The 27639-nt window shown below is 37.6% G+C and overlaps 1 protein-coding gene and 1 non-coding gene across 5 annotated transcripts in view; both read right to left on the bottom strand.

Annotated features, from left to right (window-relative positions):
- Window positions 1–27639, bottom strand: part of RC3H2 (ring finger and CCCH-type domains 2) — a 47219-nt gene that overhangs the window by 7314 nt on the left and 12266 nt on the right. For 2 of the 4 annotated variants that reach the window (XM_037165927.2, XM_037166015.2), the window contains exons 5-20: window positions 22630–22805; window positions 19412–19612; window positions 18815–18947; window positions 18596–18714; window positions 17014–17126; window positions 14911–15219; window positions 6860–7074; window positions 5829–6259; window positions 4425–4595; window positions 2324–2470; window positions 1781–1994; window positions 1462–1546; window positions 1116–1197; window positions 899–1033; window positions 534–641; window positions 290–438 (exon numbers count right to left, since the gene is read on the bottom strand). In XM_037165927.2, the coding sequence (XP_037021822.2) occupies window positions 290–438; window positions 534–641; window positions 899–1033; window positions 1116–1197; window positions 1462–1546; window positions 1781–1994; window positions 2324–2470; window positions 4425–4595; window positions 5829–6259; window positions 6860–7074; window positions 14911–15219; window positions 17014–17126; window positions 18596–18714; window positions 18815–18947; window positions 19412–19612; window positions 22630–22805 (2788 nt within the window). The remainder of the gene's footprint in view (window positions 1–289; window positions 439–533; window positions 642–898; window positions 1034–1115; window positions 1198–1461; window positions 1547–1780; window positions 1995–2323; window positions 2471–4424; window positions 4596–5828; window positions 6260–6859; window positions 7075–14910; window positions 15220–17013; window positions 17127–18595; window positions 18715–18814; window positions 18948–19411; window positions 19613–22629; window positions 22806–27639) is intronic. The other 2 variants (XM_037166077.2, XM_037166171.2) reach the window with 2 other exon arrangements.
- On the bottom strand, window positions 19038–19148 carry LOC119035474 (small nucleolar RNA SNORD90). The gene has a single exon (XR_005079817.2). It is a non-coding gene; the product is annotated as a small nucleolar RNA SNORD90 (small nucleolar RNA).

The raw sequence follows: 27639 nt of genomic DNA, 5'->3' as shown, positions 1-27639 counted from the left end.
GGTTTTAATTCTCCATTTTGTAATCTGCAAGTTTGGCTACCAGACTGAGGAGTATAACCTGATTCTGGAGCACAAAGACTAATTTTTACCCCAAGAAAAAAAGCAAGTTTCAGGCCACTCTGTTAGTTCAAATTTAGCTCTACTTTCCTAAAAATCTAGACTGACCCAATCACTGCCTGCAATATAAGGTCTTCCCCTCGTAGGATAAAAAAGAGCCAAAAATGAATTTAACACTGCCTCTATTTGGTTCTAAGTATTCGTGGTTGTGAATTTTCTGTCTAACACTCACAGAATCACATGGTCTTCACCTAAACTCTGTCTCTTCTGCTCCAGTGGCTCCTTCTGGTGTTGCTGCACTGGGTGCCCATTTTCCACGGCTGTTCCGTTCAGCAACTGATCACTCTGAGAACTGATACCAAGCTGTATGTCCAGGATCTCCTAAGAAAATAAAATGTTTATCCTTCAGTATGAAAGTATTTTACTTTAGTTGCCAATGGAATAAAGCTTCCTAAATACCTAACTGTGGTACTTACTTCAATTTGTTCACTCTGTCCATCTGGTTCATCAGTATCAAGTGCCGAAAGCTCTAACTCAATATCCCTATCAGGCTTAGTATCAGTTGCATCTTCTGTATAATCACTCTGTAATTTAAAAAAATACTGATTTTTATACCTGTGGAGACTGGGGCTTCCCTTTTAAATTAAAGTGAGAATCCCAATGATTGATCTAAAGTATTTAAGAAATCTGGGACCACGAGTTTATTGCTATTATTAAGTTTTAAAAGCAAGTATCTATCAGAAAAAGGTACACTAAGATGGACTAATGGCATAAATCTACATGCAGCAGCAGCAAACAACAAATACATTAAGCATGAAGCTGACAGGTTCTGTTTCTTTACCTCTCCATTTCTCAATTCAATCTCCTTGCTCAGAAGGTTTAAGGTAAGGTGGCGGCCTTCATCCAGGGAACTCCACTTCTGTTGCATGGCCAGAGCATTGGCCTCCCGCTGAAGCAGCAACGAGTTACTCTTGGCCTACAAGGGAAAAAAGTAAAGTTGGCTTCTAACCATCATTCTATTTTTTTTTTAAGTCAAAACTGAGTGTCACAGAACCTACCTGCTGAAGTTCGATGCTTAAAAGGTCTCCAGTACTGGAATGCTTTCTATGACAAGATAAATCAGTAACAATGAATCTGTCCCTTTAAAGAGAAACATGTTTATTGTAATGAAAGTGAAATAAGTGAAGCAACTAAAGCAGTAATGACTATATACGATATATGCTTTATGTAACAGATGAGCACTGAAAGTTTCAGTCATCATTCAAAATGTAAAACTTCAGAAATTTGTTACATAGCTAAAACTAGGAAGGTACACTTTATGAACAGTTGGGTGCAGAATCTGTACTCTAAGGATACATAAAAGTGTGAGGACAGACAATCCCAAAGAAGTATGAGTAACCTTACCGTTCAACATAGTGTGCTGATGATGTGGACTCGTTACCGTAAGAACTCCACCTTGAATCAACAGCACTGACATAAGGGACATAATCTGTAGAAATGCAGAAAGAAACAGTGATCAGAAAAGTGAAAAATCAGGATACAGACATAAACAGATACTTTTCAAAAAAGATCCATATTTTTTCCACCTTGCTATGTTCTCATGGCTAAACCATTTAATTCAGAGGTTACTATGGTTATTAAATGGAGGGAAATGTTCTGTACCTGGCAAAATGAGGATTTAACACAGTGCTGGAAAAAATCAGATGAGGCATTAGTGGATTACCTGATACGCTGATGGGCTTAGTCGCACTTCCTTGGGAAGCAGTGGCCTGGACAGGATCTGTGGTGTGGTAACCTGTGCGGGAAGATCTGGAAATTGCACCCCATTTTGAGATGATAGGTCCATCACTAAAAGGAATTATTGGGTCTTCTTCTTTTGTCCTTCTCTGAGTTTCAAATAAATGTACTCTTCTCTTAACATCGCCACTGTCTAGGTCCTGCATAAACCAAAGAAAATCAGTAAAAGGACTGTTGGCAATTACTTCACCTAATATTATAAAATGCATGTGCTTTCAAAAGACAGGTAATTAAGTTTTCTGGTAAATTTTACACTAGCTGTAGATCTTAATGATAATCTACATCTATTTTAAACCACTGAACTGAGCTCAAATAATTTAAACATTAAATTCAATTTAGTTCAGACTTACCTAAATATAAATCTGCTGCTTACAGATGAGTTATATAGCAAGAATGAAGATGAAAGTATTCATCCATTCTAAAATCTGAGTCAACATGCAAAATATCCTCCCAGGCCCCTGAATCATACCATTAACACAGCATTTGAATTAGCAATCACATCTCTGGGCTCTGAATCGATGACATTTATACAGGAGCCTATGGTGCCACAAGACCAGGGAGAATAATGGGAAAGATGATCTTCTTCAAATTTTGTCCCACTCACACTCTCAGAGAGCTGATTCAGAAAAAGAAAAAGGCACAGCCAATTAGCAAGAAACTTAAATTTACAAACTTGTAACTAATATTATATAACTAGTATAGAACACAGTGAACAATTAAACCTTCAGTAACTAACATAAAAAACTGTCATAAATAGTATTTTTACTATATTTATATTATTTATTAACAGAAATAGAATGCCTTCTCTTTTCACTTTGATATTTAAGTGCTAATAAGGAACCCCAGACTGATACCATTAAAACCAATCAACAAATAATTTATAGCATGCCTATAAACTGATATGAGGTGCTTCATAAAATGAATTTTTAAAAAAGGGGGAAACAGGCAGACACAGACACACAGTCCATGTGTGACTAGTCCATGTCCCAAAGTAGTTTATAATTTTGGGAAAAGAATAACATGTGTGCACAAGGAAACATAACTGATAAACCAGACAGCATTAAAGAAAGAACAAAGCCCTGGCTGGTATAGCTCAGTGGATTGAGCACGGGCCTGCGAACCAAAAGATCACGGTTCGACTCCCAGTCAAGGCACATGCCTGGGTTGCAGGCCAGTTCCCAGCAGGGGCCAGTTCCCAACAGGGAACACATGAGAGGCAACCATACATTGATATTTCTCTCCCTCTCACTTTCCCTTCCCTTCTAAATATAAATAAATAAAAATTTTTTAAAAAAGAAAGAGAACAAAAAGAATTCAAAGGCAGCTGTGGAACTAGAAGGAAAACTGGATAAATTTTAAAGGGACTCTTAAGAGTGACTGTAAAATGAGAAAACAAAGTTGTAAGAATCATTAAATCTAGTTTATTAATTACATAGCTAAGAACACTCCAGGCCAAAAAGGTTTAAGGTTTAATTACTTATCCCAAGTCATATTACTAATAGCAGATCTGAGTCTCAGGGAAGTTCTTGTTTCCTAAAGCATAGCATCAAACATATAAATATGGTTTTCTGTTGCGCAAGTGGCAAACCTATCACTCTGCTGTCAAGATGTTTACCTGGTCTGAAGAAATCTAAGTCTGATGAGACAAATTTGGATCTAGTTTAAAAATTCAATGGTTTATTGAAATATTCATGCATGAAAGTGTTTGATGTCTAGAATTACTTCAAAATAATCCAGTAGGAAGAAGGGGTACAAATGAAATAAGGTTTAGTGAGTTGATAATTGTGGAAGCCAAGCAAGGGGACATGGACGTTTATTTTGCTATTCTCTCTATTTTTGTTTAAGAGTTTTCATAATGAAGAGATTAAAAACTTTTTATATTAGAACCTCTAGGAATGGAGAATAAACCAGAGGAATTAACAACAAAATTAATGGTGTGCTCTGAATATAACAGTACTGAAAACAGCAAATACTGCAATGACCCTGGCACAGGACTTGTTTTACAATGGCCCGAACGACGGTCTGCAGTGCTGTAAACCAACAGGAGCACCACAGTGAGCACTTCTGCACCTTTTGTCAAGTAGGGAAGAAATACCTCAGACCGAGATTCAAATTTCAGCTACTTTACAGGCAGAACTTGTTACTTGGGCAAATTACTTCACTTCTTTGAGCAGGATCCTAACTTGCAAAATACGGGGAACACCTACCTCCTAAGTTTTTATGAGAATTAAGTAACATTATGTAAATGCTTAGTACAGTGTCTGGCACAAGTAGGTGCTCAATAAATGGCAGATATAAATCTTATTATTAATAAAAATCATAAAAATAATGAAAGCTACACTGCTGAAAAGATTTTGAATTTTTGGTACAAAAAGGGCTGTGACTTAACGGTCTTTAGAGATCCACAACATCTAGCCCTCGTCCTTACACACTCAAACTGACTGAACTAAATTCAGCTGCACACCAAGCCACTGCAAAATATCCAATAGCTAGGCCTGGTGTGGCTGAGTGCTCTGAAGTCTGCTGTTTGACCTGTCCCTGCAACATCAAGTGACCAAAACCTCTCTTACGTCAGTGCGGAAGTCTACACTGAACAGAGGAGAAGGCGGTGTTGAAGACTGTGTTGCCACAGGAAGAGTCGAAGAGACAAGTGGTGCTTTCTGAGTGTGGTACTGTGCCCACTGTTCTGGCTTTCTTCTCATTTGTTCCTCGCAACTGGCCTTCAAATGACCACAGGGTTCCTAAGGGGCGATAAAAGAAATAATCTTAATCATGTAGGGAGCAGTTCTGTGGACATAATGTAAACAATTTATTATAATTTGGAGACTCACAAAAATTACAATTGGGAAGTCATTTGAGCCTATTCTCCATACACTTAAATGAAAGGGTCAAGTTATGTTAAAAGTAAAATATGAGCACTCACTTTTAGGGTTTTGGAAAGTTGTTTGTGTGAATGCTGGGATACTGAAAATAGACCCTGTTCCTGTATTTTGATGATTGCTTTTTATCTTTCCATCAATTTCCTATCCAAACACATTTACTGAGCATTAATAATGTATCAGGTCCAGTTCTAAGAGCTTTGTTTTTTCTGATTTAACCCTCACAACAGCCTCATGAGGTAAATATTACTATTATTCCATCAAAGAGACAAAAAAACTGACAGAGAGAAGTCAAGTAACTTTCATAAATCACACAGTTAATAAGTAGAGGAGCCAGGATATACCAGGTCTGTCCAGAAAAAGTCCAGCCATTGTTAATATAATGAGAACTATTTGTATGACATCAACGTAACCTGGCAGCCAAGGAGAGTGGACTAGAATATGCGTGTATGATCAATGACGACTTCACTGCACTAGTCAGCAGTGGTGGTAGATGCCACTGAGTGAGCATGTGTACTGTGTTGCTGTCACATTCAAAATGACTGAGCAAGTATAGCGACACTCTGCTTGAAAGTTTGTGTTAAGCTTGAACATTCCTCCATGGGAAGTGTTTGGATGATTCAGAGGCTACAGACATGGGCAAACGATGGTTGGCAGATTCATCACGACAACGTGCCCATGCACACATCACATCTTGTGCAAAGTTTTTTGGCAAAACATCAAATCACCCAGGGGACTCAGCCCCCCTACAGCCCAGATTTGGCACCCTATGACTTCTGGCTTTTCCCAAAACTAAAACCACCTTTGAAAGTGAAGAGATTTCAGACTATTGATGAGATTCAGGAAAATACAATGTGGAAGCTGATGGAGATTGGGAGAACTTTGTGAGGTCCCAAGGTGCCTATTCTGAAGGGGACTGAGGCACCATTGTCCTATGTACAATATTTCCTGTATCTTCTTCAATAAATGTCTCCATTTTCCATATTACATGGCTGGATACCTTCTAGACAGAACTCATATACCTGGGTGGTCTAACATCAGACATTGAGTTCTTAACCATCACACTAGAGCATTCCTATTTCCATCATCACTTACCCTTGGTAGAGGCACAGTTGTCCTTGGTTCACTTGGCTGCTGACAAGCCACTGAATAATACCCATCTAAAGAGTTATATCTTTCTCGTAAAGACGTCTGATAGACAGAGGAGTGCATCACATCCATTGGAGGTAAAGAATTGCTTCTAATAATATCATCTCGTTGGTACATAGGTGGACGCCAGATGCGCCTGCTGTCGTACACAGGGGCATACATTCCAGAAGGTACTGGAGGAACTGGTCCATATGGCTGTGGAGGAGGAGGCTGATAAGGAGTATTCATTCGATCTCGAGGGGAAAATGTGCTGTAATGATCGGCATATGGCATGGAAGCAGGTGGGAGGGCAGACTCTGGAACATTATTGGACCTCACAAAGCGAGGAACACAGGGAGCCACACCAGCTGGTACTGTTGGAGGTGGTGGGTAGTATCCTTGAAAATTAGAAAGAGGAGTATTTAATATAATCTTAGTAAAATCAAACATCTTATAACGGTTTAAGTCTAAAGTAGTCTTAATGTGGGAAAATGAGTTTTGATATTACTTAAGTTACCCCTGGCTTTGAAAGAAACTATATATAGTTTCTCTAGCTACTATATCCTTTCAAGATACCACTATGTAAAAATCATTAACATTCATTACTTTGCTAAATTGCTCTCTAAAAACACATGACAGAGCTATTAACAGATGGTTGGTAAAGTTCCTTCTAGGTCATCTATTGCCACAGGTTTTGAATTAAGTAATCAGAGTTACATCACTGATTTCTGACCTTGTTGGAAGCTGCAGTTAAAGCCTCTTTCAAAATTTATGTAAGTTATGCACTGTCTTTCCAAAATTACACCTAAGTATATAAACCAAACATTTTGCATATGATTTCAGGGGATTTACAGAACTCCCTGAAACTCATCCATGGACCCTATATTTGATTCATAAGAATGAGAACTTTAAAGCTATTTGTATGTAGAATTATGCATTCTTATGGCAGTTTTTGTATGTTACAGTTTTTATCCTTAGAATTATCTAAAATTACTTACCTGTCTGGGGGTACTGTGGGACTTCAAAGGATATCTGAGTCCTTGGATCTGGAAAATACTGAATATTTTCAGAATGCTGAGGATATACTGGTACTCTAGTTATAAATGGGCTGGATTTTGGAGGCACAGAATTCAGTTCTGTTCCAACATTAGTAGGCCCAGCTGAGGTAGCCGCTACATTACTTACAGGAGTCTTGGGTGGAGAACCAATTTTACTGGAAAGAAAATGTAAGAAAAAGCAAATGATAAATCCCTGTCTATGACTCCTAAGTCTTCTTCAGTAGGAATTTTCATAAAATTACATAGTGAAAAAAACTAACAGAAAGATATTTTAGGTATTTCCATAGTGACAAATAAGACAACGAATTTCATTATACCTTACCTTGCTAATTCACAGCAACAGATCTCTGATGAGAGCAAAAAGAAACCCAAACAAATCCCACGCATTAATGTGACCCATCGGTCCTTTTCTACTTGTTCTTTGAACAAAAATTTTTCCTACTGGAAATTTTTAAAAAATTCTTTTTCAATAAAATTCTCAACAGAAACAGTATAGTCTATCAGTATTATTCTTTGGGACAAAAAAAGACAGACATATTAAGGAAGGGTTGTTCTAGTAAGAGTTAGGTTAGCTGAAATATCAACACCTTGAGAAACAGCCTTTTTGTCCGTTTTGTTAACTGCTACATCCCAGAACCTAAAACAGTTCCCGGCACATAGAAGGCACTAAGAAAATATTTGTTGGACAAATGAAATAGTTCCTGCCACAGAATAAGTATTTGTTGGATAAACAAAATGCCAATGAAATGGTTATCCATTAAACTAATGAAAAATACAGTTATCTTTGTTTTTAAATATAAAGGATTTGCTTTGTTAAGTCACCAAGCAATCAGCCCCACAGAATCTCAACATGGGTTTTAAGAAGCCAAACTTTTGGCACTGGCCAGGCAGCTCAGTTGGTTAGAGCATAATCCTGATATACCAAGGTTGCAGGTTCGACTGCATATACAAGAATCAACCAAATGAATGCATAAATAAACAGAACAAGAAATCAGTGTTTCTTTCTCTCTCCCTCGCCTCCTCCTTCTCTCCCAGATCAATTAACAAAAATTTAAAAACAAAGGTCAAACTTTCCCAGACAAGACAAAGTTAAAAGAGTTCCTCTCCACCAAACCAGTTATTACAAGAAATGTTAAAGCAACTTCTTTAAGAAGAAAAAATAATATAAAAATATCAATAAAAAAGTGGCAATAACTTTATTATCTATCACCAATTACTTTAAATGTAAATGGATTAAATCCTCCAACCAAAAAATATAGGGAGTCTAGATGTATAAGAGAACAAGACCTCTACACATGCTGCCTACAAGAGACTCACTTCAGCTGGAAAAACACACACAAACTGAAAGTAAAGGGATGGAGAAAGATGTTTCATTAAATAAAAGCAAACAAACAAACAAAAGCTAGGGTAGCAATTATACCAGACAAAATATAGACTTTAAACCAAAATCTGTAACAAAAGACAAAGAAGGACACAGCAATTCTACTCTAGATATTTATCCAAAGGAACCCAAAAACTAATTGGAAAAGACATCCATATACACTCATATGTTTGGGTTGCAGCACTGTTTATAACAGCCAAAAAAGGAAGCAGCCTAAGCATACATCAACAGATGAATGGATAAAATGGTACACGTATCCCTGGCTGATGTGGCTCAATGGATTGAGTGCTGGCCTGTGGACCAAAAAGTCACTGGTTCAATTTCCAATCAGGGCACATGCCTGACTTGTAGGCCAAGTCCCCAGTTGGGGATATGTGAAAGGCAAGCAATGGATGTTTCTCTCCCTCCTTTGCCTTCCTTTCTCCTCTAAAAATAAATAAATAAATACTTTAAAAAAAAATGTGGTATATATGTACAATGGAATATTAGTCAGTCATTAAAAAAAAACAATGAAATCTTACTATTAACTACAACACAAGTAGACCCAGAGGGTATTATGCTAAATGAAATAAGTCAGATATCACTTATTTGTAGAATCTAAAAACATAAGTACATAAATGAACAAATAAAACAGAAACAAACTCAGAGATACAGAAAACATTTTGATGGGTGCCAGATGGGAGGGGGAATTGGGGGAATGGGTGAAAAGGGGGAAGGGTGTAAGAAGTACAAGTTTGTAGTTACAGAACAGTCACTGGCAGCCAATGATATCATAGTATTGTACGGTGTCCGATAGACAGATTTACCCAGTGATCACTTTTTAAGTTACATGAATGTCAAATCACTATGTTGTACACCTGAAACTAATATAGTATTGTATGTCAACTGTAACTGAAAATTTCTTTTAAATGCTAAAAAAGAAGTCAAATGTTAGCAGAGCTTCGACATGTTTTGACTCAAGGAAATAATCTTGTTAATGATGAGAAACTCAATAAATATGTGTATTCAACTAGATTAAAGGGGTTTTTTCAAACTAGAGAAGCCCTTTTAAAGTTGGAGTATAAACAACAAGAAGAATGGGCTGCCTTTAAGTCTACTACAGCAGACTGGTCTAGCAGATGTTTACTTCTATGTGTAACTGTGTATTAAAACATAGAAAATAGGGACTTCCGCCAAGATGGAGGCATAGGTGGATGTGCCGTGCCTTCTCACACAACCAAGATTAGAGAAAACTAAATATTAGCAACAGAAAACACAGCCAGAACACAGAAAATTGAACTTTTCGGAAGTCCATTAACAACAAATTCTTCAGCCTGACCGGTAAGGGGCAAAACCAGCGGCTGGCGGAGCAGGGTTGCACAGGAAAACTCGGTCAGACGGGCTCAGGTGCGGAATCCAGGCGCAGGGTTGGACCCAGTGAGCAACCGCGCGAGCAACCAGGCGAGCGACCGCGGGGGAGACAGCCGGGCCGGGGCTGCGTGTTGACTGAGGTCGCGCATTGGTGCGCGGGTGGACAGGCGAGGGAGTGGGTGATTGGACCGGGCCGGCAGGTCCCCACGGCAAGCGGCAGTGGAGGGCGCCGCCATTTCCCTGCTCTGACCCCACCTCCACATACAGCGTCATAACCCAGCGACTCTGAGCGGCCCGGCCCAGGTGAACCACCTAAGGCACTGCTCCTCCGCACCCAGCTGTGAGAAGCGACAGAGGGGGTCGCCATTTCCCCCGCTCTGGCCACACCCCCACATACAGCGTCACAACCCAGCGACCTGGGAATCCAAGCCGCCGCTTCTCACACTTAAAGGGCCCGAACAGACGAAGAATGGCGCAGGAGGATCTCAGAGCCCCAGAAATAAATCTAAGCGATGAAGAAATAGCAAATCTCACAGACGCACAGTTTAAAACATTGGTTATCAAGATCCTCACAGAACTGGTTGATTATACGGACAAATTAGACAAATATATGAAGGCGAAACTAATTGAAATGAATGGAATTGCACAGGACACCAATAGCAATGAAAAGGAAACTGGGACTCAAATCAATGGAGTGGACCAGAAGAAAGCAAATAATGGCCAAACAGAAAAGAGTCAAGAAGCAAGAATTCAAAGAAATGAGGAGAGTCTTAGGAACCTCCAGGACATCTTTAAACGCTCCAACATCCGAATTATAGGGGTACCAGAAGGGGGAAAGGCACAGCCACCAGTGGAAAACTTATTTGAACAAATAATAAAGGAGAATTTCCCCAATCTGGCAAAGGAAATAGACTTCCAGGAAATCCAGGAAGCTCAGAGAGTACCAAAGAAGTTGGACCCAAGAAGGAACACACCAAGGCATATCGTAATTACATTAGCCAAGATAAAAATGAAGGAGAGAATCCTAGAAGCAGCAAGAGCTAAGGGGACAGTCACCTACAAAGGAGTCCCCATCAGACTGTCAGCTGATTTCTCAAAAGAGACCTTACAGGCAAGAAGGGGCTGGAAAGAGGTATTCCAAGTCATGAAATCTAAAGACCTACAACCAAGATTGCTCTATCCAGCAAAACTTTCATTTAAAATGGAAGGACAGATAAGGTGCTTCTCAGATAAGATCAAATTCAAGGAGTTCATCATCACCAAGCCCTTATTATATGAAATGTTAAAGGGACTTATCTGAGAAAAAGAAGTTAAAGAAACATGAACAGTGAAAGGACAACAAACTCACAGTTATTAACAACCACACCTAAAACGAAAGCAAACTAAAAGGACAGCTAGATCAGGAGTGGAAACATAGAAATGAAGATCTCAAGGAGGGTTAGCAACAGGGGGAGTGGGAGGAGGAGAAGGGGGGAGAAGGTACAGAAAATAAGTAGCATAGACAGTAGATAGAAAATAGATGGGGGGGGCAAGAATAGCATGGGAAATATAGAATCTAAAGGACTTGAGACACATGGTCATAAACTAAAGGGGGGGTGATGGTGGGGATGGGGGTAGGGTGGAGGGGAATAAAGGGGGAATAGAACAACTGTAACAGCATAATCAATAAAAAAATTTAAAAAAATAAAAAATAAAAAAATAAAGGGAGTGGGACTTGAAGGTAGAATTCCAAAAAAAAATAAAATAAAATAAAACATAGAAAATAAAGAACTATGGTATAATAATACTATGTAGAAATGTAATGGCTTAGAGTTTTAAAGATACCATCTTATCTCAGTATTTGTTGGCTTCAGAACTCCTCAAACCCTGTACTTGTCACATTTAGATGAGAAAAATTGTTCCAGCACTTGGCACTTGCTTGGGACTCATTGCACTTGCTAGAACTTGTATGAGTCATGATGCCACCCCACAAGAGAAAATGCTTCATCAATTGGTACTCGTTGGTTTCAGCACTTGTTAGGAGTTCCAGAACAAATTAACAATGAGTATCAAGGTGCCGCTGTATTTTAGAGCTGTACTTAGTCTTTGAAGTTAAATAAAAGGAACAAAGGAAATCATTAGGATTCCCTTGTAACAATACTTACCAAGCAATTATTGAGCACATTCTAGGCACTATGCTAAATGTTTTACATAGATTATGTGGTCCTTCTATGCAAAAATGTTATATACTGTGAATATAAGTACTTTGAGATGACAAACTCTTAGAGGTTACCAGGAAAAAGGCAATAAAATCCATGATAAGGTTCATAGTCTCATGAAGTCATGCAAACTGTCCCAAAAAGTCAGACTTAAGGAAAAAGTCAACTTTTAGTCCGACAGCTAGATCACTACAGCTATAGGTGACCTTGCAGGCTCTCCTTTGCAGCAGCCCCTCTCATACCTGCATGCTTTTGCCTGTGTCCTTCCTCTACTGATGAAGTCCCTCCTTCCTAACAGTCCATATTTTTGGAACTAGCACATCTCCTTAACCTCTGAGAATCCTTTCACAGTAACTATTCTTTTTTTAATGTTCCAAAGAACACCTGGAACAAAACTCAATTGCAATGCCTTTCAGAATATATTACATGGTATGTTTACAGCTGTCTCCCAAACTACACTAGAAGACCTTTAGAGGCTGGGAATATGTCTAGTCCATGTTCATTACTACACCAGTTGGCCTGGTGTTTGGCACATAGTAGAAGATCCATAATTTTTTATTAAATAAAGAAATACTTTTCCCTGGCTGGTGTAGCTCAGTGGATTGAGCGCAGGCATGTGAAGCAAAGGGTTGCCGGTTCGATTCCCAGTCAGGGCACATGCCTGGACTGCAGGCCAGGTCCCCAGTAGGGGACACATGAGAGGCAACCACACATTGATGTTTCTCTTACTGTCTTTCTCCCTCATTTCCCTTCTGTCTAAAGATAAAGAAATTAAATATTTTTTAAAGTAATTTATTTATAAAAATTTATTTGAAAAAGTTTTTCCCCTGGTCCATCATTTTTAATATGAGATATAATGTACCCTTTTAAGGCATACACTTGAAGTGATTACACTTTAAGTGATACACTTAAGTGACTTTTGGTATATTCACAAGGTGCAAACATCACCACTATCTAATTTTGAAACATTTTCATCACTACCAAGAAAAACCTGCTCTCATTAGCATTCACTTTCTGCCCCCTTCTCCCCCAAGCCCTAGCAAAAATGGATCCACTTTCTGTCTATATGGATTTGCCTGTTCTGGACATTCACATAAATGGAATTATACACTATGTGGCCTTTTATATCTAGCTACCGTATTTCTTCATTTACATAAACACTGTCTCCAGAACTGTATCAGTGTGAGTTTCTACAAGACAGAGACATCTTATACATCTCATGTAGCTTCAAGAGTGCCAAAAACAGGGTTCAGAATGAGTGTCAAGTAACATCTGCTAACTAGACGATGTTCTCTGATGCATCATTTCTAAAATCTCCCCCAGGGAAGACTGTAAGGATCCTTTAATAAACAAACTCACTATCACAAGCTCATTTGAAATAAAAAATACAAGTGCTCACCTACCCATCAATTATTATATGAAATCACCAGCAGTTTACTGTGTGCCTTTTTTCCTAGAAGGTATATAATAAATATACACTATTTATGGGTGACAAAATTTGAACATGCTTCAACTCAGACTTTAAGATAAAAGAATACCAAAGAATAAGATTTTAGAGGCAGAAAAGTAACTTTTCAGATCACCTGAAAGTTTTAAAACTTTTTCTTAAAGCACCACAACCCCTTTGCCAAATTCAATCTTCTGTTGAAATCCGACAATCATGGAGGTAATAATAATAGCTGACCTTTAGTGAGTGCTATGTGGCAGGAGCTACTCAAAGCATATTGCAGTGGTAAGTCACTTAATCCTCATAATAATAGTAGGCACTATGATTATACTACAATTTTATGCATGAGTAAACTGAGGAAAACAGATTAAATATATAATGGTTATTATTCTCAATTAATGTCTCAATTTGACTGCTATCAAATTCAAGTGGTCTACCCAACTGCGGAGCATCACCCAGCAAGAAATCTCTAGCATGAAACTTCACAAACCACTTTTAACATGTTTAATCAGCACTTACTCCATATACTGTACACATCTTTATAGCATCTCGGTTGCATTTTTACATTTCTTAAAATAAAGCATAATATGCAAAAAATGTTGTGTATTTTCTTCCATTTTCAATATTAAAATGGCTACACAAAAATGCACCAATTTTGGTACATTTATTTTTTTTTTTTAGATTTTATTTTTCTATTTACATTTAGAGAGAGAGGAAGGGAAGGAGAGAAACATCAATGTGTGGTGGCCTACTGTGTGCCCCCAAGTGGGACCTGGTCTGCAACCCAGGCATGTCCCCTGACTGGGAGTCGAACCAGCGACACTTTGGTTCGCAGCCTGTGCTCAATCCACTGAGCTACACCAGCCAGGTGGTAAATTTATTTTTAATGCATGCTGATATGACAGCTGTCACAATACAATCTAACAAAACTTTTTTCAATGAAGTTAAAGACAATAAGCACCACTAGAGTCATCTTACAGAAAAAACCAAATGAACTTTTTGGCCAACCCAGTAAAACTGTTCTGATTAAAACAGAGGCCGGTATGCTGGCTGGTGTGGCTCAGTAGACTGAGTGCAGGCCAGAGTGCAAAACAAAGGTTGCCAGTTTGATTCCCAGTCAGGGCACATGCCTGGGTTGCAGGCCAGAGGCAACTGCCTAATGTTTCTATCTCACATTAATGTTTCCCTCCCTCTTTTTCTCTCCCCCTTCCCCTCTCTCTGAAAACAAACAAACAAACAAAAAGCAGGGGCTGGAGGCTCAAGCTTATCACCTTCTTAGGTTTCTACTTCATTTCTTTCTGGCACCTCTATGGACTCAATCCTATAGTTTAAGAAAAGAGGGTGTGAAAAAAACCAAAAACCAATTCTGGCCCAACCTCTTCAGTTTACAGTTGAAAGAAACAAAACCAAGTTTAAGTAACTTTCTACGGTCACAAAGCTATTCAAATTCAGAGCCAGGACTAGAACTCAATTTTTTTAATATTCAGTGCTCTTTCTACATGAAACATTCTGCATAAAAATTCTATTAACTCCTTTTCCTCAGAAAAAATAAAATACTTGGGCCTTTCTAAAAAGTCTAAGTAACTCATGCTGAACATTTGTATCTAATACTTACTTTTCAGTTACAGACTCTGAAGAAGGCCCAGCAGCATTCTGACCATTAGTGCCAACCTTCCCCACTTTCTTCACAGTCTCCAGAGCTCTTAATGCACTGTCAGCATTACGTGGGATTAGCTGGGCAACACTGTTTTCTGCATTGGAAATTCCATTTGTACTTGGAACAATTTTCCCCGTTGTTTCAGTACTTCCTATGACAGAAATGACATTTCCGGCTGTGGTTGTGACAGTGTTGTTTACACCAACTTTATTTAGAAGAGGAAATGTTCTTACAGTTGCATTGATCTTTTTGTTCCTTAATCGATACCTGTTTTAAAAAAATCAATAAATCGGTGAATATTTCATTGAATCTAACCTAAAAAAAAGGCTATAGGAAAAGATTTAAAAAGAAGGAAACAGCTTTGATAAAGTTTCTTTAGCTAAATATCATACACAGTCTACATCAAACTCTGTTGTAATAGATGCCACATGAAAGTACATATATCATTTACCTATGTGTGTGCACACACATGTATACACATGAGCATGCACATGCATGTAGGCACAAAATTAATATAACAAGCAAATTATACATGTATTCAAAGAAGCCTTTTGAGGAATTGGGAAGAGATCCTTTTGAATATTTTGTCTAACTGGAATATAAAGTATACTCTGTAAAGATAAATTAGACATATTAAATTTAGTTGGAAATGTAGCACGAAGAGAAAGGCATGCAAGAGAAGGGAAAATTCTTTGTTGTTACCAAATTGTTCAAGTATTATATAATTTTTTAAAAACCTAAAATTCACTTTTACATAAATAGATTAGTAAACATGATATCAGAAGTAGGTACAGACTAGAGAAGCAGGGTCTTAAGGCCACATTCTAGTTTTTGTATCTTTATCCACAAGGTAATGACAAAACATTTAAGTTTTTCATTGTCTACAATTGGCCTCAGAGCAAAGTCTTCCCTATTTTGTGGGAAATAATGGGACTGGGAGTGGGCAACAGCAGTGTAAGAAGACCCAGTTAGGCAGCAACTGTGGATCAAGAAAAGGAGATGACAGCCTGGACTGTAAGAATGGAAAGATGAAGGAAGAGTTGAGAAATACATGGGAAGCTGAACTGATAGAACTTAGTGACTAAGACAAGCAGGTGAAAGAAATTTGACAAAGTTAGTTCCTATAATACAAGATATATGAACCGGCTGGACCAGGTATACTGGGGAGAGCAGAATGGAAGATATAAGAGGAGGATGTATAAGAGTAGAAAATAAACTAGAATTGAGTTTAAAGTCTCTAAAAACAAAAGGGAGATGTCCATTAAGAACTGATACACAAACCTGATATTTAGTAGAAAGGTTGGGATCAATTCTTTGGTGAAATCTCAGTGATGAATGTTTTGATTACAAACAACAACTTAAGACAATACATAATATAGCTTATATCCATTTACTTTTATGTTTGGGATAAATGAACACAGAAAAAGAAATTACCCATAGGAGAAGAGAAAAAGAAAAGAAGATGACCAAAAATCAGCCCGTGGCTCAGTTGTTGGAGCATCATCCCATAAACTGAAAGGTCACACAGGTTAAAGCCCCAGTCAGGGCATGTGCCTGGGTTGCAGATTCGGTTCCAGTGGTGGTGTGTGTGTATGAGGCAACAAAGAAATATTTCCCTCTCCCTCCCTTCCTCCCTCTCTAAAACCAATAAGCATGTCCTCTGGTAAAGATTTTAAAAAACAATGCTGAAATCATCTATAATTCCCCTCACACACTGTTTAAAAATTTTTTTAAAGACTAAAGTCACAAAAATAAAATGTAATTGCTTTGTCATTTTACCTGGGCCTTAGTTGTTAGTCCTCAATTGAACCTGAGCAAATTATGATTGCACACAAGGGTACTTTCATTCTACAAAGCTGCTTAGCAGAAACATGTATATCGGCTACACAATGATCTAAAATATAAATCCTGAATAAAATAAGTCATTATGTTAATCTTGTTCCCAGAAGCAACAAGGTACTTAATTGCATCTTGGAAACTCATCACAAACTTTAAGATTGTATCTAACTTACATAATGATCAAAAATTAAATCCATATCAAAGAGAATTCTCTTAACTTACTTTTCAAGCTCTTCCTGAGAATGGGCAAAAGTACAATTTGTTCCTCGTGGACACCCTCCTTGCTGTCTTAGATCTCGGCACATACTAGTTTTATATTTGCTGTTTGGCTGGGGCTACAAAAAGAGAATTAGTGTGTGGAAAAGTGAAGATTTCAGGTGTTATTAACTCATGGGACTTCAAAATTTCATGAATACACCTTTAATTCCTCTTTAAATTAGGTAAGTAATTCTCATACTAAAACAATTACTATTCCATCATTTCCTATTAAGAGTTATGTGGCATAACACTGAGTCGACATTTCAGATATTCCTTCTGAGGATAATCTGAAACTGGTTCAAATGTTATATCTATTTATTTGTCAGGCAACATAATGCACATGAAAACAAACAAAAGATTTTCTCATCAATTCACTGCTGTGTTAAAATTATGATACTAAAATCAAACCAACAATTTAAAAAGCATTATAGCCCTGGCTTGTGTGGCTCAGTGGATTGAGCACTGGCCTGTGAATGAAAGTGTCACTGGTTTGATTCCCAGTCAGGGCACATGCCTGGGTTGCAGGCCAGGTTCCCAGCAGGGAGTGTGTAGAGGCAACCACACATTGATATTTCTCTCCCTCCTTCTCCCTCCCTTCCCCTATCTCTAAAGATAAATAAATAATCTTAAAAAAAAAAAGCATTAAAGGCCATTAGCTTGTTTACTTAAGTTTCCCAGGATATATAATAAATATGATTTCCCCAAAAGTGAAAAATTAAGAAATACCTATTTGTCAACTTGAGGGTACAACTCTCTTTTAGGCTTGGAGTTAAGTTCACACAAACAATGAGGCAAAAAATAAAAACCTTGTAATACCTGCTATGATTTGCATCAAAATCTAAAATGTCATTGTTATTTCTGTGACATTAATGAAGAAACATTTATCTTTCAGTTAATATTTGAATGTCATGTCTTCTAGTGGCATACCAATAGAAGATTCGAAAGATCACTTTGAAAGAGATTTGATCCCCACTCTGTCACAACGACCCTGACTTTAGATATGTCATTTAACCTCTTTAAACTTCAACTTGGGAATAGAAATTATCTTGCAGGTGACTGTGAGAATCAGAAATAATACACATAAAATATTTAGGGACTGGCTCATAGTAACTCAGAAAATAGACATTATCATTAGAATAAAGGATTTATACCTCAAATAACTCCTTCTAAAGTACATTGAAAATATTCAAAAAATTCAAATTCCATACACTTACAAATAGAAAATCACTGTATGACAGCAACGAAGAAAAAAGTGACAATTTCTCTACATTAGAAAATAATCAGACAAAACGTTTGGAAGCAATCAACAATCTATACTTGGTCAAAGCCATGTGCAATGAACTCATACTCAAGATATTCTCCAAATTGTTGCTGTGCTATGAATGATTTATCAGGTACACTATGACTTGAGTTTCTCCCAAAAGAACAGACAATAAAAACTTGTAAGAGGGTAGAATTACATAGTCCATTTAACCAAACAGCTTGTTAAGTGTTAAGGATGAACTTTTGTTAGAGATAGTAGCACAAGTACAATAAATGTGCTTACCTGAGGGGTCTCATGGCCTTTTCTACTATAATTCTGTATGAAGTCCACAAGCCCATGAACCACTGTTTTAACAGCTACCATTGCATTTTCTAGCTGCTCCCAAGTTGGTGAAACAGCATCTAAAATAAGCCACCAAGGAAATGGGAAGGAGGGATTTATTTAAAAAAATTCTCCTGTTATAAAAGTATTAAGCAAGCAATTGAGTATTTTCCTACATACCTGGGTTGGGGTCTATGTTTGCAAGAAGCTCTAAATGAGGCCTCAGTCTATTTAAGTTAGCTGGGTCACCGGTTCGTTGCAAAACAATTGTTAATTCCTGGACACTCTTTGCAAATGATTCTGGAGACTGCAGCTAACAAACAGAAGACAGAACAATTTTTACTCTGGTTTCTTATATGATGCATCTATATCCAAATGCTTTCACTTAGTCAACGTGCTAAGTAGGTTTTCAAGTGTCTTCAGATTCCATAGAATGAGTATCAGTGGTGAATCAAATTTTCACCTCAGAATCTGCCCTATGAAATTCATCATTAGACACCGAGAAAATTTATTTAGAAGGTATATTAACTCTCTGGAGTCAGAAGGGAGATAAATGACTGACTTTGTAAGCCAGGCTGCTTTTATGCTAATATCCTATATTTGCTTTCCTTAGTTTATTTTGAAAGTTAAAAAAGAAAAAAAGAATTTATAGGATTCTGATGTTTAAAAACATAGGAATGAATCTTTAACTGCTTCTCTATTTAGTCCCTTCAGAAGATTTCAGTACTCTCCAATGTGACAACATTGATATAAATCAGCATCTCTAATTTCACAAACCTTATCAATAATAGATTGCATGTGTGATTTATGCGCCAAGTCACCATAAAGAAGTGAGGACCATTGCTCAGGTGAAATACGGAGTCCTGCTTCCATAGCGATATGAACAATTTGGGCATCATGCTCTCTGCGTAATGCCTCATAACTCCGAAATTCCTCCTTTAGCTGCATCAGAGAAGAGTCTTCATCTCTTTTGGTAACCTAAGGAATAGAAAGGAGAGAGAAAGAAAAACACCACCCACCAGATTTGTTCTCTTTCTTCCACTATCCAAATGTTTTTTGGGGGGTGCGGGGTGGGGAGAACCTCCTATATATCAGGTACCACACAAAGATGATACAAAGAAGAAAATGTCCTTACTACAAATTCTTTTTGGAACAAAGCAGAACACATAACTTAATACATAGTCCTGCCTTCTTCCAATGAGCTCAGCAGCTGGAAGGGAAGAGACCTAAAATTATGGTATAGGTGCTATTGTAAGGCTCTGTGGCAGTGGTTTCACCCAGTGTGCTGCAAGAATTTCTAAAACATGCACTACCTGACTATTTAGTCAGGGGTACTGACCTTTTCCTCTTAGACTGTCAAATTAAAAAATGACAACAGACAACACAACAGTAGACATCCAGTGTAAATGAATCGGAATTATACCTATCTTTTTTTGTCAGACAGGCGAAAAATATATTATTGGTGTGCTGCAGAATTTTAGTAATTAACTTATGTGTGCCATGAGATGAAAAAGGTTGAAAATCACTGTTCTATGGCATTATAAAAGAAAGGAAGTTAAATCTGATTGGTGAGGGAGAGAAGGGTTATCAGAGAAGGCTTTCCCCAGCTGTAAGCTATATAAACTGAGTCTCAAAGAATGAACAGAAGTTCCCCAGACAAAAAAGGGTAAGAAATAGAATTCTAAAAAATTTAGTGAGTGATAAAACAGAAACATGAAAAAGCTGAGCACATAGAATTGAAGCCTAACATGTAGGCTGGAAAAGAATCATAGAGGGCTTGTATACTACGGTTAGAAGTCTGGATATTATCCTGAGGAAAATGAGAAGCTACTGAGAACATTTAAGCAAAAGAGTGTCATGATCAGCTTAGCCAATCAGCACCACGGCATGATGATTAAGAAATTTTCTGCCATCACAAAAACGATCATTAGAATATTTATATAGCATTAATATATACTTAAGTGATAGCACAGAAAGTTACAGAGTTTCACATGTCCTAGTGAAACTGTCTCATTATGCAATGAGGTAGGTACATGGCCAAATAATTTCCACAAGAGATGATGCACACTTATTCCTGAATCACTAAAACTTGCTAATGGCCACAGTGAAATTTGAAATTTAGGGTTCAGAATACCTAGGATTAGTCCAGGGTCTGAAATTTAGACTGGACAAATCATTTATACTGAAAACTATTATATTCTCATTGGTATAATGAAAATATCCCAGACCACTTCACTGGTTGTTTCTACTGCTGTTGTTGGCATATGAAACAGTAATATGCCCCTAAAGACATGAAAATGGGCAAATCAAGTTGTCATCTGAGAGTTAACTTAGTAGTACCAGTTCACAAGTCTCTTTGGGAATATATAAATACTGTACTGTACAGCATATAAAGTTTAGAGCACCCAAAGTTCTAATAAACATGATCTTAGGTACAATTTAAGAAAGTGCAGAGTATAAATGAGAAGTCACACACTGAGGAAACAAAAGGAGGAATTGCCATCTTAAAAAGCAGAAAAAAGAAACCCAAAGAACCGGAGGATGTTGGCACTCCTATAACCACCACGTAAGGTCCAAGGTCTGGGCAGCTTCTGGGCAGCATACACATCTATCTACCTAAACAGGAAAGATGGACACAGGTATCTAAGAGAACCTGGTCCTATTAAAATTCTATTAAGATGCATCAAAATCACCTATAAAATTTTGAAAACTATAATTTCAGGTTTATTGAATCAGAACCCTTGGCCTAAAGATCACAATAATTTAAAGTATATATAAATGCTCAAGTGCTACATTAGACACACTAAATCAGAATATTTGGGGATAGGACCCAAGAATGCACATTTTCAAAATGTCCATAGGTGTTTCTCATGTATTCTTTCAGTTGAGAACCACTCAATGTGGTTCTCATGGGGAGTTAAACAGAATCATTAACTCCCCTTGTCCTGATTTCATGCTAAAAGCAAGCAAAGTTTTGATACTCTTTTACAAGAAAAACATCTTCAACATGAGAATTCAGGTCAATTAAGGTTGCACATCTCAAAAAATAAATAAATAAAACCACAACAACAACGAAAGAAAGAGTTGCACTTCTCGTTACAAATTAAGGAAACTGATAATATGTATGTGACCTTAGGGTAATGCTGTTCCTGAAAAAAAAAATCCACTGTATGTACCAACAAAATTGGTACAAAGCCTATAGAATCAGAAGAAAGACATTTGATAACGGTGAGTTTGCTAGAGTAAATGTCACCTGACAGAGAAGAGTTTTGGCACTTAAGTCAGTACGATATCTTTATAGTCATCTAAACACTGCTTCAATATTTTAAACTACGGGGAGTGAGGATAAAATGAGAACATAAAATTGAAATAAATTTCTAACATCAGATATTGTTAGTAGCTATAGATATGTATGTACAAACTAAACCACAATCAGTATGATACCTATGGGGCAAAAACCCCCATTAAATCAGTAATACATACATAATATGAAAACCTAATCAGTCAATTCAGGATGACAAATGATCTCTGTAATTTGGCTGCTTAGCTGAAAAACATAATGTCTGAGGAACCACAGATTCATTTCAGTGCAGTCCTAAGGACACAAAATCAAGTACTACAATATCAGGCAGATAATAGCCAAGCCTCATTAATGAAGATAAGTGAACTCACTTGAACACATTTCCATAATCATTCATTGTTTTCTCAAAGTAAATACTCTGCCAAAAACAAACCCTTTTCTGTCTGTACTGTTTTTACTCTTAGGGCTATAAAACCAGCAAAATAACCTAAATGAGCTTTGGTTTCAAGCATCTGTTCTCATCCCAATAGGCAGTATCACAGATGCAACAAATGCAGAAGGAAAACAGTTTCCTTTCAACTCTTATAAGGTCTGAATTTGTGGGGGTCTCTACACAGGTTAACACCGGTTTCAGGAAGTCTCTGCCTCACACATAGGCATCCAATATTTAGATGGTTGCACACTTACCACTTACCTTAAAACAAGAAGCTCGATACAGTAATTGCACAACGTGACCAATACTTGTTTTTGATGCCTGAGGAAATCTGGGTTCTAGTCTTTGCACAACAAAAAGTACCAGAACTTTCCTTGAGAGAGCAGAACCATCTTCTAATGCCAGTAACACCAGTTTCAAGGCCTCTTCTTGCATAGCTAGAAAAACATGGGTTGATGATAAATGAGAAACACTGCAGATCCAATCTGTCATAGATTTCTTTGGTATTAGTTTACAGTGGTTGCTTTTCCACAGTCTGCATTTAATTAGCACATAAAAAAGACATCACATACACAAATACAGTTTACTTAAAAAATATGTAGTCCCCATAACTGCAGAGGATACATTCTAAGACCCCCAGTGGATGCCAGAAACTATGGATAGTACTGAATGTCATATAAAGGGGTGGGTAAAAGTAGGTTTACAGTTGAGAATACATGAAACACAAAGGTTATTCTTGTATTATTATTTATTATTATATAATACAACTGTATTGTATATTTTTTCTACACAGTAGGTCCTCACTTAATACTATCAATAGGTTTCACAACTTTAAGCAAAATCTGATACACCCAGTTTTACCATAAGCTAATTGATACAGACAGTAGTTAAGTTCCTGGGACATCTCGTCATTATAATGAAACAATATTAAATGAAATGTTATTCAAGAACACCCTGGCTGGTGTGGCTCAGCAGATTGAGTGATGGCATGCCAGTTCACTTCCCAGTCTAGGGCATATGCCTGGGTTGCAGGCCAAGTCCTCAGTAGGGGGTGAGAGGCAACCACATATTGATGTTTCTCTCCCTCTCTTCCCCTCTCTAAAAACAAATAAAATATTTTTTAACATATTTTATTGATTATGCCATTATAGTTGTCCCATTTCCCCCCCTTCATTCCCCTCCACCCCATACCCCCCCTTTAGTTCCTGTTCATGTGTCACAAGTTCTTTAGCTTCTACATTTCCCATATTATTCCTGGTCCCCTGGTCTATTTTCTACCTACCATCTATGCTATTTATTCTCTGTACCTTCTCCCCCCTTCTTCTCCTCCCACTCCCGTTGTTAACCCTCCTGTGATCTCCATCTCTATGGTTCAGCTCCTGATCTAGTTGTCCACTTAGTTTGTTTTTGTTTTAGGTGTGGTTGTTAATAACTGAGTTTCCTGTCCTTTCACTGTTCATATTTTTTATCTTCTTTTTCTTAGATAAGTCCCTTTAACATTTCATATAGTAAGGGCTTGGTGATGATGAACTCCTTGAACTTGGCCTTACCTGAGAAGCACTTTATCTGCCCTCCCATTTTAAATGGGTCCTTGCGTTTCATGACTTGGAATACTTCTTTCCAGCCCCTTCTTGCCTGCAAGGTTTCTTTTGAGAAACCAGCTGACAGTCTAATGGAAACTCCTTTGTAAGCAACTGTCTCCTTTTCTCTTGCTGCTTTTAAGATTCTCTCACCTTTAAGCTTGGGTAATGTAATTTTGGTGTGCTTCCCTGGGTCCAACTTCTTTGGGACTCTCTGAGGTTCCTGGACTTCTTGAAAGTCTATTTCCTTTGCCAGATTGTGGAAGTTCTTCATATTTGTTCAAATAAGTTTTCAATTTCTTGCTCTTTCTCTTCTTCTTCCAGCACCCATATGATTTGGATGTCGGAACGTTTAAAGTTGTCCCGAAGGTTCCTAAGCCTCTCTTTTTTTTTTTTTTGAGTTCTTGTTTCTTCATTTTGTTCTGGTTGCATGTTTCTTTCTTCCTTCTGCTCCAAACTGTTGATTTGAGTCCTGGTTTCCTTCCCGTAACTGTTGGTACCCTGTACATATTCCTTTATTTCACCTTTCATAGCCTTAATTTTCCCCTCTAATTTGCGACCATATTCAACCAATTCTGTGATCACCAGTGTACTGAACTGTGCATCTATAGGTTGGTTCTTTGTTGTTTGTATTTTTTCTGGAGCTTTGATCTGTTCCTTCATTTGAGCCATTATTATTATTTTTTTTTTGTCTTGGCATGCCAGTTATGCAGTAAGGGGCGGAGGCTCAGGTTTTCACCAGGGCAGGGCCAACTCACGTGACCTCCTCATGACACCATATGTGGGGGAAGGGATCTGGAGCAAACAATGCCACTTGCTCTGTTCTCTGCCTAACTTCAGTCACCTTCCCTGCTTCCCACAAGTAAACTGGGCCCTTCCAGTGCAGATTCCCAGTGGGTGGGATGTGTACGTTCTAGGACCCTGTGAGTCTTTCCATGAACTCTCCCGTGGGGCTGGGAGTTTCTCCCACTACCTCAACTCTCAGGTTTTTCCAGTCAGAGGCTTTGAAGCTTTACCCCCCTCCCCCCACTAGAACCCTGGGTTGTGTGGTGTCTTACTCCCCAGTTGTTCCTCCCAGTTTATCTGCACGCAAATGAAGGACTGCCTGGTTGGCCAGCTGCCGCTTATCCCACACGGTCCTACAGCCGCTGCCTTGCTGCGAGTCCTCTCCATCCAGCTGCCTGTCTCCACCCCTCCTACCCGTCTGGATGAATGTGTCTTCTTTAACTCCTTGGTTGTCGGACTCACATACAGTTTGGTTTTCTGTCATTTCTGGTTGTTTTTGTTTTTAAATTGTTGTCCTTCTTTGGTTGTGCAAGGAGGCACAGTGTGTCTACCTACGCCTCTGTCTTGGCCCAACGTTTTATCTTTTTATTTTTTTAGGTATTGATTTTACTCACTTTATTTGAATTTTTATAATGTATTTTTACCAATACTTAAAATTTGTTTTATAATTACATAAAACATTTATATGGGTCCAAAGTCCAAAAGATACAGTCAGTGAGGTCTAGCTTCCATCTGTCTGCTTTCTCCTGGTTTCCTCCTCCTCTACACAAGTTTATTATTTTTAATTTTTTCTGCCATTGTTTCTTTTGGAAAATATAAGCAAATAATAATTGTATAGTTTTCCCTTTCTTAGGTAAAAGGTACTACAATAAGCACATTATTCTCCACTTTGCTATTATTTTTTCACTCAATGTATCCTGCGATCACACCGTAGGAGAACATATACACCTTCTTCATTCCTTTCAACAGTGGCACAGAACTCCATTTGAAAGATGTACCAGATTATTAAACCAGTCTCTTATTCATACACATTCAGGTGGCATCAGATGTTTGCTGTCATAAATAAGTGCTTTACAACTTTATGCACCCTGTATTTTTTTGCTGTATCTTTGGGATAAATTCCTAGAAATAAGACTGTTGAAACCAAAAAATAAGTGCATAGGTGGCATTGCAAGATATTGACACTTCCTCTAAAGTTTGTAACACTTTGCATTTCCACCATTATTGAATATAAGTATCCGTTTCCTCACAGCCCTGACAACAGAAGTCTGTCTGGAAAAATTCCAGCCATTGTTAATACAAGGAGAAAGGACTGTAGGACATCAATGTAACCTGGCAGCCAAGGAGAGTGGACTACAGTGCATATGCCTGAAAAATGATGTCTTCATTATACCAGTCGGTGGGGGGCAGTGGACACTGTTGAGTGAGCATGTGTACTGTGTGGTTGTAGTATTCAAAATGACTGAGCAGGTACAGCAATGAATCTGTATCAAACTGTGTGTTAAACTTGAATATTTCTCTGTGGTTAGTTTGGATGACTTAGAAGGCCACAGCTATACGCAACTGGACATTGGCAGCTTCATCACAACAAAGCACCCACTCATGCAACACATCTCGTGCAGAACTTTTTGGTGAAATAACAAATCACCCAGGTGACTCAGCCCTACTACAGCCCAGATTTGGAGCCCTGAGACTTCAGGCTTTTTCCAAAACTTAAATCACCTTTTAAAGGGAGGAGATTTCTGACTGTTGATGAGATTCAAGAAAATATGACAGGGCAGCTGAGGGTGACTGTGAGAACTGTGTGAGGTCCCAAAGTGCCTACTCTGAAGAGGACTGAGGCATCATTGTCCTATGTACAATACTTTAGGTATCTTCTTCAATAAATGGCTAGATTTCATATTACATAGCTGGATACACTCTAGATAGACCTTGTCTACTGTCAAACTTTTGGGTTATGCCAATCTGAGGTTAGAAATGATATTTCAGGGTAATATTAATGTATATTTCTCTTAATATGAGGTTCAGTATCTTTTTTGTATGTGTGAGGGGCATTTACATTATTTTTTCCTATGAATTTGCTGTATACATTTTTTGTCAATTTTTCAATTGGGTGGTTGGTATTTTTCAGGTTTTATAAGTACCTTCTATATTAGTTTTATTAGTGCTTTACATATGAATAATACAAATATTTCCCCAAGTTTATCATTTTAAACACTGCTTATGATTTCTTTTGTGATGTAATTAAAATATATATATATATATATATATATATATTCAAATATCAATCTTCTCCCCTACTGCTTCTGGATTTGGAGTCAAGAAGTGTTTATTACTCTTGGGTTATAAAGGAATTCACTCTTGTGTTTGTTTTTATTACTTGTATACTTTATATTTTAATCATAAGTACTTCTGACCTACTTGGAATTTATAGACCAATGGACAGTATAAGGAATTCATCCAATTTTATCTTTTTCCACATGTCTATTCATCAGTCCAAATGCCACTTACTAAAAAGTCTTCCTTCAAAAAAATAAAGGTTCCAGAAGATAACACAGGAAAGCACATCATAACCTTGGTATAGGTAAAGATTTTTTAAACAAAATGTAATTAGTAGTAACCATAACTCTGATGATTCTTTAAAAAATTTTTCTATGTTTTCAAACTTTTAAAAACAATCAAGAATTTTTGGTATTTTTTCATTTTAAAAAGTTTCCTTTTCCTTTACCTACCACCTGTGTAATCTTAGGTCTCTAACTCTGTTTTCTAATTTGTAAAACTGGATCTGTGTCACCTCTCCCGAAGGACATCGAGGATTAAATGAGAAATTTATTCTAAAACACTATAGCACTGTCTATCATATAGATTATATCAACAAAAACTGGCTTGTTTATCTTTAATTATA

Source organism: Artibeus jamaicensis, unplaced genomic scaffold (genome assembly GCF_021234435.1).
Source record: "Artibeus jamaicensis isolate MK-2021 breed Jamaican fruit bat unplaced genomic scaffold, CSHL_Jam_final contig_3275, whole genome shotgun sequence".
NCBI classification, from domain to species: Eukaryota; Metazoa; Chordata; class Mammalia; order Chiroptera; family Phyllostomidae; genus Artibeus; species Artibeus jamaicensis.
The sequence above is the reverse complement of the archived record's forward strand: the minus strand, read 5'-3'. Positions and strand labels throughout refer to the sequence as shown.